This window comes from Abramis brama (assembly GCF_963993115.1).
Source record: "Abramis brama genome assembly, chromosome: 12".
Classification (NCBI taxonomy): domain Eukaryota; kingdom Metazoa; phylum Chordata; class Actinopteri; order Cypriniformes; family Leuciscidae; genus Abramis; species Abramis brama.
In genome coordinates, this window is record NC_139974.1 from 1,593,088 (window position 1) to 1,610,200 (window position 17,113).

The 17,113-nt window shown below is 39.7% G+C and overlaps 1 protein-coding gene across 1 annotated transcript; it reads right to left on the reverse strand.

Moving 5' to 3' along the window:
* Positions 1–1,909: 1,909 nt before the first annotated feature.
* Positions 1,910–16,440, reverse strand: LOC311093987 (protein misato homolog 1-like). The gene is made up of 6 exons (XM_084131711.1): positions 16,396–16,440; positions 6,538–6,669; positions 5,617–5,801; positions 4,005–4,109; positions 3,812–3,924; positions 1,910–2,551 (listed from the first exon to the last, which is right to left on the reverse strand). The coding sequence occupies exons 2-6, from the start codon at positions 6,616–6,618 to the stop codon at positions 2,298–2,300; spliced, it is 738 nt and encodes a 245-aa protein (XP_083987837.1). The 5' UTR covers positions 6,619–6,669; positions 16,396–16,440; the 3' UTR covers positions 1,910–2,297.
* Positions 16,441–17,113: the final 673 nt, after the last annotated feature.

Here is a 17,113-nt window from a genome sequence, read left to right on the forward strand (position 1 = left end):
TGAATATTGTTTTATAAGTGATTTGACACTAAATTTCAATATTTCAGCTGGGCTCCTAGGCTGAAATCATTTAGGAGGTCCTAAAGAAGCTTCATGTAAAATTTGGTGCTTTTATCACCTCGGTAATGGTATCATTTAATACGTGCACTACCCAACTGGACTAAATATGAATGTTGGAATAACACTTTACAATTAAGCTACATTCATTAGGTTACCTGACCTAACAGTATTATATCATTTAATCAGTAATTTATATTTAAATATACTAATACATGTTTTATCATGTTAACATTACTTTATGCAATGCATTAAACTAATATGAACCCAAACACAAACCAAACAGTAACCAGTAAATGCTATAAATGTTCATAATTCTCTGTTGATGCATGACATTTTATGGTTTACATGTCATTTCATTATTCTATTATTATTCTATATTAATCTATTAGTATAGATATTAACCTATTTTAATTTTTGTTTTCTTTTCAAAATCAAAATTTAACCTACTGTATGTTCCCTTACTGTATTTTTTTTTTTCACATTCGGTACTGCAGTTTCAAGCAGTGTTTTTTAATAAAATTGTTTCAATTCTTAAATTTTGAGGCTGCTTATTTGTCACCTGTGACCTGTGGTATCGATTCAGAGGTATTAGGTTCTGGTATCGTACCGAAGCCAAAATTGTTGTATCGATCCATCCCTAGTTCACATATTCTAATTTTCGAGATGGAAAATTGACAGGCTTGTGCTGCAGTTCTACGGCTGTTTTGCCCTGGGGTCTCCGCGACAGTCACGTGACTGACAACTATGATGGGACGACAAAAACTGGACGATCGTATGGAAATAACTCAACATTTCTACATTTAACACTTCTGAACTTGCAATACACATAATACAAATATTATGTTTACGACTTTGGTATAGGGAAATGCTAATATGTTAAGGACGAAACCTTACGATAGTGGAATGAATCAAAGTTTATAACTGGTTATAAGTAGCCTATTCCTGTATTTATAAGTTTAAATGTATAATATGAAAATACTCACAGCATCAAACTACACACCTGTAGCCATAGACATCGAACTTATGCTAGCTTGAACTCCCGTCGTGTCCATACCAATAACGGTTACGCTCATTAATATTAATTAGATAGTGTATACACGCCTTACCATGTGATGGCGAAGGATTTATCATTTTTAAACAGTGCTGTCAGTGAGAGAATGAGAAGATATTTCAAAAATATAAATTTTTTACTCAAGATGCCTTCAAAGAATCTACCAACGATGAGCAAACAATGCCTATATTATATATTACATGGCTTGGTTGAATTCTAATGTAGAATGCGGTGTGTTATTTCTTGATATCAGACGCTGCTAAGGATAACACACCGTTGCCATGATAAACAGAGTGTTGCTATGGACGCAGGATTCTAACCGTAGAGACGGAATGGACTATTTTCTTTAGCGGAAGCAATACAATCGTTTTTAAATCAATAAACTCCTTTTTAAATTAATATTTTGTGTCAAATTTTTTTATTTATTTTGTAGGTAGCCATGTAATAAGCGGGATAATGTAGAGTGAGGCGGTTGTTATAGCGAATACAACCCCTTCAGGCTGATCAGGCTTGGATCAGCCTGTCGGGGGTTGTATTCGCTGCGGTAACAACCGCCTCGCTCTAAATTATCCCTTACATATCTTCTTATAACTAACATTTGGATATTAAAATGGAATAAAACCGCACAATAAAAATAACTAGCTAGGTTAGCTGATTATGTTTAAAGTCCAAAGATATCGGCATCAGTTCATACACTTTCTCCACAAGCGGATGCGACGAGTTTGTTTTGTTTGTGCAAGTGATGTTTGACGTAAAGCCTGTTCACATCAAATGAAAAACAATATAAACGAGTCTCACTTAATTTTACAAGTGTATATTTCCTTCATAATCAGATCACACAGCAAAAACATTACAGTCAACCAAAATAAAGTGGTTTTATTAAACAAGTTTTTGATGAAGGTGCATATCAATTCTGAATAATAACCGTTAACTTTCTAGAAGGGTATAATAACAGGCATATTTCATAATTAAGCAATAATTTATATGAAGTAAAAATATTTAATTGGGACTTGTACACACTTGAGCTCTAGAAAAGCAGGTTTGATGAGGTTTACATATTAATCTCACAGTTCTTCTGTCTTTCTTCTAAATGTTCGTGCTGTTTTGAAGGGTTATTGAGCTCATATCCCATGATTCCCCGAGGGAACGCAGCGGAGCGACTGATGATCAGGGCTGACGAAGAGCCTCAGTCATCCTCGTCATCCTCGTCGGATGAAGAACGGGAGCGGTCCTGGCGGTAGCAGAGCGCGAGGGTGCGGAGCTGCTCCAGGGATTCAGTGAGCTCGCTGAACTCGGGCCCGTGCGAGAGAAAGCTCGGGGTCACGCGGCGCAGGTCCAGCGCAGAACAAGCTTTCTGCAGCTCAGACAGCTGGAGACCCACGGCAGGACCCGACTGAAGACTCGTCAGCACCGGGAGACTGGAGACCCGCTGAGGGGGAGCTGGGAGAGACACGGAGGAAGACAAGGACTGGAATTAATCAGGGACGGAGAGAGAGAGGGAGACAGAGACAGAGAGAGAGAGCGAGAGAGAGAGACAGAGAGAGAGAGAGAGAGAGACCAAGACCTTAAAGGGACATTGGTGGAAACTCAAAACAGTGTAAACTGCACTATTCATTTCTCTAACATCCATAATGCATCTAAAGTCTCACAGTTCTGTTTCATATCTCATGTATTGTCTTTTATTAAAGGAGATCTATTATACTTTTTCCCATGTTCATCTGTGTTCAGTGTGTAATGTTGCTGTTCGATCATGAAGAAGCTCCAGTTCTTCTCTATATCAGTGTCAGTGTTTCTGAACTCCTGAAACGCCTCCACTGTAGTCTTGAGTTTCTTCCGGGAATGAACACGTCACAATATTCCCCATTATAATAATTAATACGCAGAATAAAGGGGCGGGGCCTGGGTGAGTTAGTTAGTAGTGTGTGTAAACCATATAGACTGTATAATAATATGAACGTAGTTACGTCTGTGACGTCACCCGTAGAGTTTCTGAAGAGCATTTTTGAAGCCCAAAGTGGGCGGAGCCGGCCGTCGCCATCTTGGCAGCGTCACTCCCGCATAACCGAAACGTGCAGCGAGGCGTATTAGCTGAGGTGACGTGACGCTAACAGACAGCAGACAAACGCTAGTAGTGACATCAGCGGCAATCCATCTGTCACTCAAGTGGCCACGCCCTTAATTATGCAGAACTTTAAGGCTTAATTTAATGTAAACGGATGAGATATATAGAAAAAAAAAATTCACCCCCTCACAGTCGTCATGAAGGGCAAAATTAGCTTTATAGACCAAAACCACTTTTTGCACCAGACTGTAAACATGTTTTGTTAGTCAGGACTATGGGACTGACTCTCTTCTGCAGCCGGCCTCTAGTGGCCAGTCCATGAACTGCAGTTTAAGAGAGTCAAGAGAGAGACAGTTTGCCGCTTGGTTGAAACTGGCGGTTATGGTAAGGGGCGGGACATTTCCCAAACACACTCGACCAATCACAACACACTGCTCAAGCCGACCAATCAGAGCACAGTGTGCTTTTCAGAGGGAGGGGCTTCATAGAGACAGGAACTAAACAGAGCGTTACTGACAGACTGGGAAGAGAGGAGCTGCAACAATGGAGAATATGAGGAAAACCTGTTCTAGTAGAGACCAAACAAAACAACAACAAGTGGTTTCCACATGAGCTGATGGCTATAGAGCGGCACTCACTGTCAGCAGGATCAGACTGGTTCTGGAGGAAACCCTGCGGACCCAGAGCCGGACTGAAGATCTGTGGGAACGGAGGGGTGAGTTTACTGGGACTGGACAGCAGCTGCACCGCCCTGCAGACACACACACACATCAGACTCAGACCAAAGACAGCCGCTCAGAGCCGTACGGTTAGTGTGTGTCGGTCACTCACAGAGGGGATGATGGGTAACAGGACCTGACGTACGCCGCCAGCACGTCTTCTCCAGAGCGCTCGTAGTGCAGAGGACTGGGCGGCTCCACGCCAGGGAGAACAGGACTGAGGACAACAATATTTACAGCATCACATGTTTTACATTTGAACTAAACACATACATAGACATTTCCATGTAACACAGAAAAAAAAGAAAAAAAGAATTCTCAGTATTTTACATTGATATTCAATACCACCTCTTTTCTTAGTCTTCTATCGGCACCAAATATTCAAAGAGTTATTTAAGTATTATTGGTAACACTTTACCATAAGGTCTCATTTGTTAACATTAGTTAACATGAACTAACAATGTGCAACATTTTTATTCATCTTTGTTAAAGTTAGTTCGCAGTGTATTAACCAATGTTAACTTTGGATTTTAAAAATGTATTAGTAAATGTAGAAATTTGCATTAAGATTAATAAATACTGTTTAATCAAGAAAATATGATCATATAACACCGATTTTATCATCACTGCATTGGTTACCTATAAAGTTCCGTATTAATTATAAGGTATTGCTACTGACTTATAAAGCCCTAAACGGCTTAGCTCCAGTCTATTTAACAGATCTTCTATCGCCCTATAATCCATCGCGCGCTTTAAGATCAATAAATTCAAGGCTTTTGGTCATACCTAGGATATCCAGATCAACCAAAGGAGGGAGAGCATTTTCACATTTAGCTCCAAAACTCTGGAATAGCCTTCCTGATACTGTTCGTTGCTCAGACTCACTCTCCCAGTTTAAAACTAGATTAAAGACGCATCTCTTCAGCCAGGCATTCATATAACATTTTAAATCTTACTGTTCAAACTACAATCTGGCCTCTAGTTCATAAATGCCAGAGGAGAACTGGCCCCCGACTGAGCCTGGGTTCTCCCAAGGTTTTTTTTCTCCATTAGGTCACTTGATGGAGTTTTCAGTTCCTTGCCACTGTTGCCTTTGGCTTGCTCAGTTGGGGATATTTTGGGGATATTAATTTAATTTTATCAATCAATAAATTTACACTAGAAACAACCTTGTTGTGTTATTTTGGTTTAATGCTGTGAAGCTGCTTTGATGCAATCTGTATTGTGAAAAGCGCTATATAAATACACTTGACTTGACTTGACTTGACTTAATCAAAATGTCATAATCACTTAAACCCCGCCCCTTTCTTATGAGTGCCACACCCACATCTCAACACCCAATCAACGACTGATGCACAGAACCAAGTCCCGCCCAACATATTTTTCATTTTTGATAATCCGCTACACCTGAATGTACTTCATAATGCAGCAGAAAAGATCTCAAGTCGCTATTTCCATTTTATCACAATGTTTGAAATAATAATTCTGGACAGTTTTCTGGGACTGTTTGCCTTGCTTTTGTTTTGACAGTATTTCCATAAGATAAATGTAAAATGTATTAATAACTAATTACATTTATTAAGGAATAATGTTTTAATGTTACTTTAAAACTAATGCTAACTAATGTTACATTGTAATATATATATATATATATATATATATATATATATATATATATATATATATATATATATATATAAAACTAAAATAGTCAGTCCTCTCACCTGACTAAACTCTGCCCGTCTAAACCTTTCAGAGTCACTGATTGGCTGAAACAGCGGCCGTCGCCGAGCTCAGGACACGCTGAAAGGGGTTTCCACGGTAACGCATCTGAAAAAGCATCCAGAGCCTCAGGGAGGCAGCTGCCGTGCATCATGGGAAACGGCACAGAGCCATACGCTGAAACCACCTGGAAAACACAGTCGCATGAAGTCAGGAACGATATTCTGTGACATCATGTCAAACAAAATCAGGCCAAGGCAAAGTTCATGGAGCTGGAAACGGCTTGTCAAAGGGAGCCTAGCGCTGCACGAGTCTGAACTGACAACTACACAAAATAACGTCATTTACTAGAGGTTCTGACAAAATGTGAATTGCTGCAGTTTATTTAAAATGTTTAATGAATCTGAATGGATTATTAAAATGATTCACTCATAAACACTTCAATGTTTCATTGCTGAAAGAATCAGCATTTTTAAATGAATGTCTTGAGTGAATGATTCAATGACTCACTCATTAAGACTTTTTTCATTACTGGATGAAAAATGTAATGATTGAATGACAAATGCGTGTTTAAACAGTCACCTGTCGCCACCTACTGGTGTAACGATGTAATTGATACATTATTTGAAGCGGCAAGTTACTTTCAAAAGGTGATTTGCTCTATTTTGATCGCTACCGTAGACATCAGTGTTTATATCCGACATATAAACTTTTATCCCAGAACTTCTGTGATCGAATTAGAGTTATCGAAGACAGAAATAATGAAAGTGTGTGTTTGAAAAGACTGTTTGTGAAGCTGTTTCATACCTAAACATGACAACGGCTCTCTCTGGTGTATGCAGCATCGCTAATGGTGTGAGCAGACCTTTACACTAACAGGAGAATCTGTTTCGGCTGAAATAATGAAGCTGAATCACACACACCTTCCTCCCCGAGGCGGTGAGAGCGTCAGAGAGCTGCCACATCGGGGAACTGCCCTCACCCAATCTATACGACACCGTCATGCAGTCCAGAGCCAGAGCCAGCACTGAGCCGGAGTGAAACCACAGCGTTGGCTGGGGGGGGGGGGAGAGAGGGAGAGAGAGAGGGGGGAGAGAGAGAGAGAGAGAGGGGGGGGGGAGAGAGGGGGGGGAGAGAGAGAGAGAGAGGGAGAGAGAGAGGGGGAGAGAGAGAGAGAGACAGAGAGAGAGAGAGAGAGAGAGACAGAGAGAGGGAGGGAGGGAGAGAGAGAGAGAGAGAGAGAGACTTGACTTTAAGATCTCTTTATTTACAAAAGTATTAAAGATATAACATTTTCAGTAAAAAAGTTTTTTTTTTTTTTTTTTTTTTTTTTAACCAACTAGAAATGAGAGCATTTAAAACAAAATAACCACAGAGTCTCAAGACTTTTACGATCAAAACTCACTCATGCATAAATTTGGAGACAGCCATCAATGTCAACATCACAAATAACATTCTTTATGCCCCATTTACCTCTGAAAACATCCAAGTCATTAACCAACTTGTAATAGCTAAACTCTATATTTATACGGGATTTTATTAACCCCTGTAACACTGCAACCACATCAGTTAATCCACCATTATTCAATTTTTTCTTTCGTGACAACCAAATTGACATTTTTGCTTGCCCAAATAAAAAATGTAATAAAACATGAACTTCTTTGTTTTTCCTACTGTACTTAGGCCCATAAATAAAAAACATAGGCATAAAAACTTCCCCCAGGGTCTGACACCACTCTTCTAATTTGTTAAATAATGGCTTTAATCTAAAACAGTCAAAAAACAGATGAAAAACTGTTTCCTGCATCCCACAGAACGGACAGCCCTCCCCTACCTGTGGGTCAAGGTGTGCTCTGTGTCTGTTTGTGGCTATTATCCCATGCACAATTCTCCACTGAAGGTCTCCAGACCTTTTCTCTATAGGAGTCTTGTACAGGGACCTCCAGCAGCCTTTAGGGGAAGCGCCTGGCCCAAAAACCTCCTGCCACTTGGACTCTCTTACACTCTCAAGCGAGTGCAGATGTGACACCTTCAACACAAAGTACATAAAAAGCTTTTTTCCCTGTGTTGCTAAAAAGCTCCAGTTGGGGGGTCTTAAAAGAAAGCAAGCCTCCCTCAGCCTCTTGCCATTCTCCAGTGTCTGCTGAAAAAGCCAGTTCTGGGAAAGTCGAGGTTTCCTCCTCTCTACCAGACGACTCTAAAACCAGTCTATAGTCCTGGGGCAAAAACTCACGTATTTGAGTCAGCATTCTCTCCACCACTTGAACTGATCTGATGTCCAGCTTTTGAGCCAAAATTTCAGCAGATATCCACCCATTCTCAGAAATCAGAAGTCCAACTTTAGTAATGTTTGCAGTCCATAAAGCTCTTCTGAGGGAGACTGAATTAAAAATGTTCAAAGCCAGTGCCGGGTTTAAGAGCAGAGGTTCTTCCCTCATCCACAGGTCCAGCACACCATTTGGCTCCCGAGATATTTTTAAAAGTCTCCATGCTCTCAGTACCGACCTGTAGAAAGGTGTCAGTCCTGTTAAGTCCAGCTTGTCGATGTCCATGAGAAACAGGTGTCGGTCTAACCCCATATTGCCGGCTCTCCTCAGAAGAGCACAGGCCACCTCGGCCCAACTCACGTGCTCCCCGTAGAGTAGTCTCCGAGCCGCCTGGAGTCTGAAGGCTTGGATTCTGGAACTGATGTCGACCAGCCCCTGTCCTCCTTCCTGAATAGGCAGATACAGCACTGGCGCCCTCAGCCAGAAGAAGGTCCCGACCAGAAGAAGTCCACCAGGTTTTTCTGGATTCCTCTTACTAGCTCTTCTGGAGGCTCTAGAATCATCATCCTGTGCCATAACGATGAAGCCACCAGATTATTGCAGACCAGGACCCTCCCCCTGTAGGACAGCCGAGGCAGCAACCATTTCCAGCGAGACAACCGAACACACACTTTCTCCACTAGGCCCTCCCAGTTTTTCCTTTTAAATTCATCTACTCCTAAAAACACCCCAAGATATTTAAAGCCTGTTCTCCCCCACTGTAATCCACCAGGAAGTGATGGACTATTCAGACCAGGACCACACCAAAGAGCCTCACTTTTACCCCAGTTAACTTTAGCCGAAGATGCCTTCCCGTAACATGCTAGAGCTCCTTTTAAAGAATCAACCTCACTCTGACAACTAATTAACACTGTAATGTCATCTGCATATGCAGAAAGTTTAGTAGGTTCTTTAAAAACCAGTGTACTAACATTCAAGCCCGTGAGCTGCTGTCTTAATCTACATAACAGAGGCTCAATAGCTATGCTGTATAGCTGACCCGAGAGAGGACACCCTTGCCGAATACCTCTGTGGATCTTCACCGGAGTACTGAGGCCACCAGCCATTTTAACCATACACGTAGCCTCAGTATACAACAGTTTAATCTTAGAGATAAAAACATCCCCAAATCCAAAAGCCTTTAACGTATTAAAAAGAAAATTGTGGTCTACTCTGTCAAAAGCTTTTTCCTGATCTAATGACAGAAACCCAATATTAATATTGTTTTGAAAAGCAAAATCAAGCATGTCCCGTACCAAATGTAAATTATCTGTGATGGATCGATCTTTTATACAGTAAGACTGGTCTTTGTGTATGATTTCAGACAATACAGTATTTAGGCTGTTTGCCAGACATTTAGAAAAGATTTTGTATTCTGAGCATAAAATTGCTACAGGCCTCCAGTTCTTTAATAACGTTAAATCTCCCTTTTTTGGGAGTAGTGTCAAAACAGCCCGCCGACAGCTTGTGGGAAGGATTCCTTCTGTAATGCAGTTTTGCAAAACCTCAAAGTAGTCATTTCCTAAAACAGTCCAAAAGTTCTTATAAAACTCTGCAGGTAATCCATCCAAGCCAGGTGCACGTCCTGAAGAGAGACCCATTACTGCAGCGGTGACCTCCTCAAAGGTGAGCTCAGTCTCTAACAAGTGTTTGTGCTCTGGAGTTAAAACAGGAAGGTCCTGAAGCAGTTCATTTGTGCACTGTTCATCCGAGGTTTCAGCAGTAAATAAATCAGAATAAAAATCCACAGCGATTCTACGCATTGTGATTGGATCAGAGGTTTCTTTTCCATTGTTTTCTTTTAAACAGTACATCTGCTTTTCCTGTCCAGCTTTTCTCTCCAAATTAAAAAAATAAGATGTAGGACCATCCATGTCCCTTGTTGTTAAAAAACGGCTCCTTACAAGGGCTCCTTTAACTTTTTCATTTAGAATGAAGCTCAGCTGGTTTTTCTTTTCTGTCCACAGTTCTTGTAAATCTGCAGTATCATTAACAGTCATTGTCTTTTCAATATCAATGATCTCCTTTTCTAGCAACTCTAGTGTCTTTTTTAAAACCAAAGAAGAATGGGTTGCATATTGCTGACAGAACCCTTTTATATGAACCTTACTGATTTCCCACCACTGAATTATATTTTCATATAAAACTTTTTCATTTTTACAGGTTTCCCAAAAAACTCTAAAGTTATCACAGAAATGCTTATCATCCAGAAGTTTAATGTTAAAATGCCAGTAGTAACTTTTCTGAGCTCTATTCACCAACGAACACTCTATTGTAATGAGTTTGTGATCAGAAAAAGATGTAGGAGTGATAGCTGTATGTTTTACTCTATTCCTCATATTATGTGATGTGTAGAACCTGTCCAAACGTGCCCCAGAAATTCTACCATTGCTAAAATGTACCCATGTATATTGTTGTGCTGCTAGATTGTGTTCCCTCCATACATCTGCTAGATTGAATTTTTTTATCACATTTACTAAAACTGCAGCTGATTGTGCGTGAGGTTCTTCTCCATTCCTGTCTTTTGTGAAATCTAAAGTGCATCTCCTCATAAAATTATTAAATCCCCATCCTGCTGTTGGCTTAAAACTTTTTCCAATTTGGAAAAAAACTGCAACCTGTCAGATCCTAAATTAGGAGCATAAATGTTTATGAACACAAAAAAAAGGTTTCTAATTTCAGCCCTAATAAGTAATAATCTCCCTGGTTCTATCTCATTTTTAAATAAAATTTTCGCTTGAAGACTAGGGGAAAAAAGCACAGCCACTCCAGCACTAAGATTAGTCCCATGACTTAAAACCTTCTCTCCTTCCCACCACAAACCCCAGTCAACCTCATTTCTTTGGTCACTATGGGTCTCTTGCAAAAAAACAACACTAAGATCTTTCAAGCGTATGGTTTCTGAAAGTAACCAATTTTTCTTCCCATCCCTCATCCCATTTACATTTAGGGATCCCACCCGTAAGGTCTCCATAAGGAAGAGAGAGAGAAAGAGAAAAAAACAGAGAAAAGAGAAGTCAACAGCCATCATATTTATTTAGTTTTTCCCCTCGCTTTTCCTGCTTTCTTACCTAATCTTATTGCAGTTATATGTTTCTTTAAACGAAACCTCTTTTGTTGTGTAAGCTCTTCATAGTTGCTCCTTTTTCTAGCCCATATTACCGAAGAAATAAACTTTTCCACGTCCGGGAAATAGTCACTTATTTCAACACCTGATTTTCCTTTTGTTTTGTCAAGAAAAGAGTTGATTTGTTCGACAGTATACATATCTTTTTCAACCTCTAACCACTGCTCATTCTCTCTCATTCCATCATTACTATACTGAGATAAAACCTCCATCTCATCAGTCATGTTTTCCATTTCACCTTCTACCTGTACTGTATCATTACTCTGACACACATCCTCAACATCACCTTGAGTCTCACTCTTATCAACATCAGACAATTCACACACTGATTTTTCAGGAACATAACTGCAGCCAGATTGTTCCTTACTTACAATTACATTATTTTCACTCACCTCCTGCTGTCCCTGCTCTTCCTCAGTAGTGACTGTATCATGCTCCTCTGCGTTCCGTGTTCCTGTGTTTTTTCCTGATTTATCAGTGTTGTTTGCGTCAGATGTGGACGCGCGCGGTTCGTCTCTGTGTGGACACGCGAAGCGCTTATGTCCCAGATCTCCACAATCAAAACAGCGTAGACTGTCGGTAGTAGCATAAACCATGAAAGAATTCCCACCTTGAATGACACGGAAGGAGACTTCCAAGGTTCGCTCCGGTGAATTTAAAAACATATACACCTGACGTCTAAATGAAAGGACGTGCTTTAAAGCGGTGTTTTTACACCCTAAGGGAATCAATCGGACGAGACCCGCGATCTTACCAAAACGTTGCAACTCTTTTATGATAACATCATTAGATACAAAAGGCGGCACATTTGAAATGGTAACTTTTGTTGCTGGAGCGGATAGCGGGGTTACCGGGACATATGTTTCCTTCACCCATATACCGCTGACAGTCAACTGATTGACTAACGCCTCAGACTTTAAAAACACAACAACTGCTTTATTCATTCGAGAGGCCGAGACGACATTCTCAAAGTCCACCTGTTCTCCTATCACCAGCAGCAAATCCTCCACTGTCACTCCGGGCTCTGGCACACACCTGCACCCGTTCCGCAGTGACAGTGTTGGCGTTCCTGGCGTGGGAACAGACGCCATGCTGGCGTCTCAAAAACGCACACACACTGAAGAAAAGAACTTTCTCTACTCTGTGTTAAAAAAAAACGAGGGGAAAAAGAACCGTAAAGAGGAAAACCAAAGTTTCCACAAGTGCTCTCAGCAACCACTCAGCTCCCACGCACACTCCCAACATGCACTCCGATAGAGAGAGAGAGAGAGAGAGAGGGAGAGAGAGGGAGAGAGAGAGAGAGAGAGAGAGAGAGAGAGAGAGAGAGGGAGAGAGAGAGAGGGAGAGAGAGAGAGAGAGATTTTGATTTTTAAAATCCGTTTTATTACAATTCCATTTTACATTCACACAACAGGATACATACAGCTGAGCTTAAAAAAAAAAAAACTCACAATATACTGTTAAAAGTCAAAAAATTATTGATTATACTACAAAGAACACCTTTTATACACCATCTTTGCTCAAACAACATTAGATTCCTTGTTGCATTGTAATAGCAAAAATCTATTTGGATTCTTGATTTCAACAACTTTGACAAGAGCAATACTACATCTGCATCAGAATCTGTTTCAATTCTGCTTCTTCTGCTTACATAAATCGCCATTTTTGCTTGGCCCAAAAAAAAGTTGAACAACTGGCATTCATAAGAGCGTTTTCTTGAATACTTAAAACCACAGATAAAAATCTCCAAAGAGAATACTTCATCAAACAGTTTAAAAAGATCTTGTAAAAAAGTAAACAAGGGCTCTAATCTTATACAATACATAAAAGTATGAAAAACAGTTTCCCTTTGTGAACAGAAAGGACATTCCTGAGTAACTTCATGATTTATCACTGAAACAAATGCATTAACGGCTATAGCACAGTGCAAAACTCTCCATTGCAAATCCCCCGTTTTCTTAGGCAATGGTGACTTATAAAGTGCCCCCCAATTAGGTCTTGTACTCTCACTTAAATGTAAAACATTGCGCCATGGTGTATCTATTTTGCCATCAAGACTCTTCTTGTTGAACGCTTTAACACAACACTCATACATAACTTTGCTAGATGCTTTCCCTTCCCCCAACAAACAAATTATTAGACTTTATTAAAAAACCATCACACATTTCAAAATCAGGAGCTAAAGACAAATTCAGAAAAGGATCGTCATCCTTTGGCTGAATCCACCCTTTTTCGAAGTCCTTTATCATTATTAACTCTTCTTTGGTGATGACTCCTTTCCACTTAGACAATAGCCGAGTTACCACCCGTGTCGACCTCATCTTCAACCTTTCTTCCATCGCTTTGGAGTCAGATAGATCAAGTCCAGTAATACGAAATAGACTTCCGAGTGTAATGATACGAGATTTAATGAGTAAGTCCGTCAAAGCAGGAAAACCTCCTTCATTGGACACATCCAAACGTGATCCACCAATCAACGGTTCTTGAAGAGTCCAGTACAAAGAGTCTGTTTTTACACTTCTCAAAACTTTAAAAAGTGTCCATACTTTGAATAAATTACAATAAAAAATCGGTAACTTAGACACAGAGAACTTCTTAAGGTTCATCCAGAACAAAGACTTGTCTAAACCCAAACCTTCAAAATTCCTCAAAATAATGGAAGCGACCAAGTTCCAGTTCTCATTTAGAGAACTCTCAAGAAACCTTTGTACATACTTAAGCCGAAACGCTGCCACTCGACTCTGTAGATGAACCAAGCCCTGCCCCCCTTCATTCTTTGACAGATATAGGACACTTTGTGGCACCCAATGTAAATTGTCCCAAAAGAAATTGACTAATATAGATTGGATTTTTTTCAAAAGAAGTGCTGGGGGGTCAATACATACTAGCCAATGCCAAAGAGTGGAGGCTGCTAAATTATTAATTAAAACACGTCCTCTATAAGACATATTAGAAAGTAAGAACTTCCACTTATTCAAACGCCCCACAATTTTTTCTTCTACCCCCTCAAAATTCTTCCTTACAGTTATATCATCTCCCAAATAAACACCCCAGGGAGAATGGGCTGTCCATGAGGCCACTTTCCAACTAAGATAGCCTCACTTTTGTGCCAATTTACCTTGGCAGAGGAAACAACCATAAAATCATTCAAAATCTCTGTTAACTTTGACACATCACTTTGTTCTTTGATAAAAATAACAATGTCGTCAGCATAAGCTGATAATTTAACAACTTTCTCACAGTTTGGAATAATTACACCCTTTAAATCTGTTCTAAATTTCCATAACAAGGGTTCAATTGTTAAGCTATATAGCATACCGGAAAGAGCACAACCTTGCCTGATACCTCTAAAAACATTAAAGGGGGCACATAAGTCACCATTTACCTTCAACAGACTTTCAACATCACAATATAAAACTTTCAACTTATCAATAAAATTTGTACTAAAACCAAAAGCTTCTAAAACCTCCCATAAATAACTATGTTCGATCCTGTCGAAAGCTTTCTCTTGGTCTAATGAAACCAAACCAAAATCCACATCAAAGAGCTTACTGATATCAAACATATCTCTAACAAGAGAAATATTATCAAAAATTTGCCTTCATGGCACACAATAGGTCTGATCAGTGTGAATGACTTCCTCTAAGACCACACTCAATCGATTTGCTAATGCTTTGGATAGAATTTTATAAATCGCTGCACAACAATGACACAGGCCTCCAGTTTTTTATTTCACTCAGGTCTCCCTTTTTAGGCAGTAAAGTCAGCACTGCTCTACGGCAGCTCAGTGGTAACCTTCCACTGCTTAGACTTTCTTTGATGACTGCATGCAGATCAGCACCAATCTCAGGCCAAAACGACTTATAGAAGTCTACAGATAGGCCATCTACTCCCGGTGCTCTGCCACATTCCATGCCTTGAAGAGCTTTCCTCAACTCTTCCAGTGTTATCTCTCTACAGAGATCGGCATTTGCCTCTTCAGTCACCTGAGGAAGATCCTCAATAAACACATTAGTGTTTGGCCTGTGTATGAGTTCACTGCTATACAGTTCTTTATAAAATTCTACCGCTCTCTTACGGATATCTGCACGATCCGACAAGAGTGCACCCTCCTTGGAACGCAAAACATGTATAGATCTCTTTTGGCCATTTTTTTTTTCCAAATAAAAAAAAAACTTGGAAGATACATCCATCCACTCTATGTCCTTAAACCGGGATCTGATCAGAGCCCCTTGTGCTTTCAGGTCTAAAATTCCTGCCAATTCTTTATTTTTCCTATTTAAAATTTCAATAAGCTCCTGATTCTGTTCGGTTCCAATAGATTCTTGTAGTTTCTTTATGTCATCTTCTAAAATTAACATTGAGAGATTTGTTTCTTTAGTGATGTTGTAAGCATACTGTTGACTCAATTGTTTAATTTGCGTCTTTCCAAAATCCCACCACTGCTGCAAAGATTGGAAATCAGATTTAGTGGTTCTAAAATCATTCCAAAAAAACTTAAAGATATCCCTAAATTCCATATCCGCTAAGAGGCTGTTATTGAAATGCCACATTGCACTCTTCGGTTTTATGGAACCTAAAGTTAAAAAACCCTGTACTAAACTATGATCCGAAAAGCTAACTGGAATGATAGAACAATCTCTAAAAAGATTGAGCTGATGACTTAAACCATAAAATCTGTCCAATCTTGCGAAAGACAACCTATTATTATAAGAATGAACCCATGTATAATGTCTCTGTGTCTTGTGAAAATTTCGCCAAATATCTACAAGATCATGTGTTTCTAGAAATTGAATCAACCTTTTTCGAGAAGCCATATGAGGCTCAACATGATTTCTATCTGAGGCAACTTCTGTGCAATTAAAATCTCCTCCGATTAAGAAAAAGATTTTAATTGCACAGAAGTTGCCTCAGATGCCATTTGATAGAGTCACCTTTTTGGACGGTGTAGACAACGGTAACACTGGAACAAAAACATTGTCAATAACAACTCCACTTTCAACCAACAAGTTCGCTAACTCAACGGTTTTCAAAAACACAACAACCGCGTTGTTCATCCTTGATGCCGACAGAATGTTTTCACAGCCAACCACCTCCCCAACAGTTAAACTGCACACTTCCACAGTAGCGTTCAGACTAATTTTCACAGCGTGACGCCGTGTGAGGAAATCTAACGTCCTCACGGCCGAAGTCATCCTGCCAGTTATAAAGAACTGGCAGAGAGACAACAAACCACTATCTTAATACTTTTAAACCAGTATACCACAAGTAAAAAAAAGTCAAAGATAGAAAGATTAGAAAACTTCTTATAGGCACAGCGGCCTCAAAGAAAGAGTCCACACACTCACCACGCGTCTCACTCGCTCTCACAACAAACGCTCGCGCATGCGCACAGAGAGAGAGAGAGAGAGAGGGAGAGAGAAAGAGAGAGAGAGAGAGAGAGAGACAGAGAGAGAGAGACAGAGAGAGACAGAGAATTTGAATTGAATTTTAACAAACTTTTATTACAAATACATTTTACAATACATTTAAATTACAATGTGCATAAATATTAAGAGCAACCCCAACTCACAATAAATGTGCAAAAACCAAATCACCTTCAGATACAGAGCACAAAGCCTCACTGCAACACCAAATACCATCAAAGGTGATAAGGTCATCCATAAACTTGTAATAAGCAAAATCAATCAATATTCTTGCTTTCACCATGTTTGAAAACATTGCAACTACATTCTGTCCCAAATTTTGTTCAACTTTCTTTTTTCTACTTATATAAATAGCCAATTTTGCCTGGCCTACAACAAAATTCAACAACTGGCATACAAATCTTTTTTTCAACACATACTTAAAACCCAAAATAAATAACACTGTAGAAAAAGTTTCATTACACCTCTGAAAAATGTTTCCTAAAAGCAGAAATAAAGGCTCTAATCTTGTACACTTTACAAATGCATGAAAGATGGTTTCTCTCTCAGTGCAAAACGGACATTCAGCATCAATCTCAGGATTTAGAACTGAAATGAAAGCATTAACGGCGACAGCGCCATGGAGGATTCTCCACTGTAA

Bases quoted from the DNA above. Each gene is read 5' to 3' on its own strand.
- LOC311093987 (XM_084131711.1), bottom strand. From the start codon at position 6,618: ATGACGGTGTCGTATAGATTGGGTGAGGGCAGTTCCCCGATGTGGCAG. The intron at 5,802-6,537 runs GTGTGTGTGATT...TGTGTTTTCCAG, and splicing joins TCACCGCCTCGGGGAGGAAG to GTGGTTTCAGCGTATGGCTC. The intron at 2,552-3,811 runs GTGAGTGCCGCT...TGTCTCTCCCAG, and splicing joins CCAGTCTGATCCTGCTGACA to CTCCCCCTCAGCGGGTCTCC.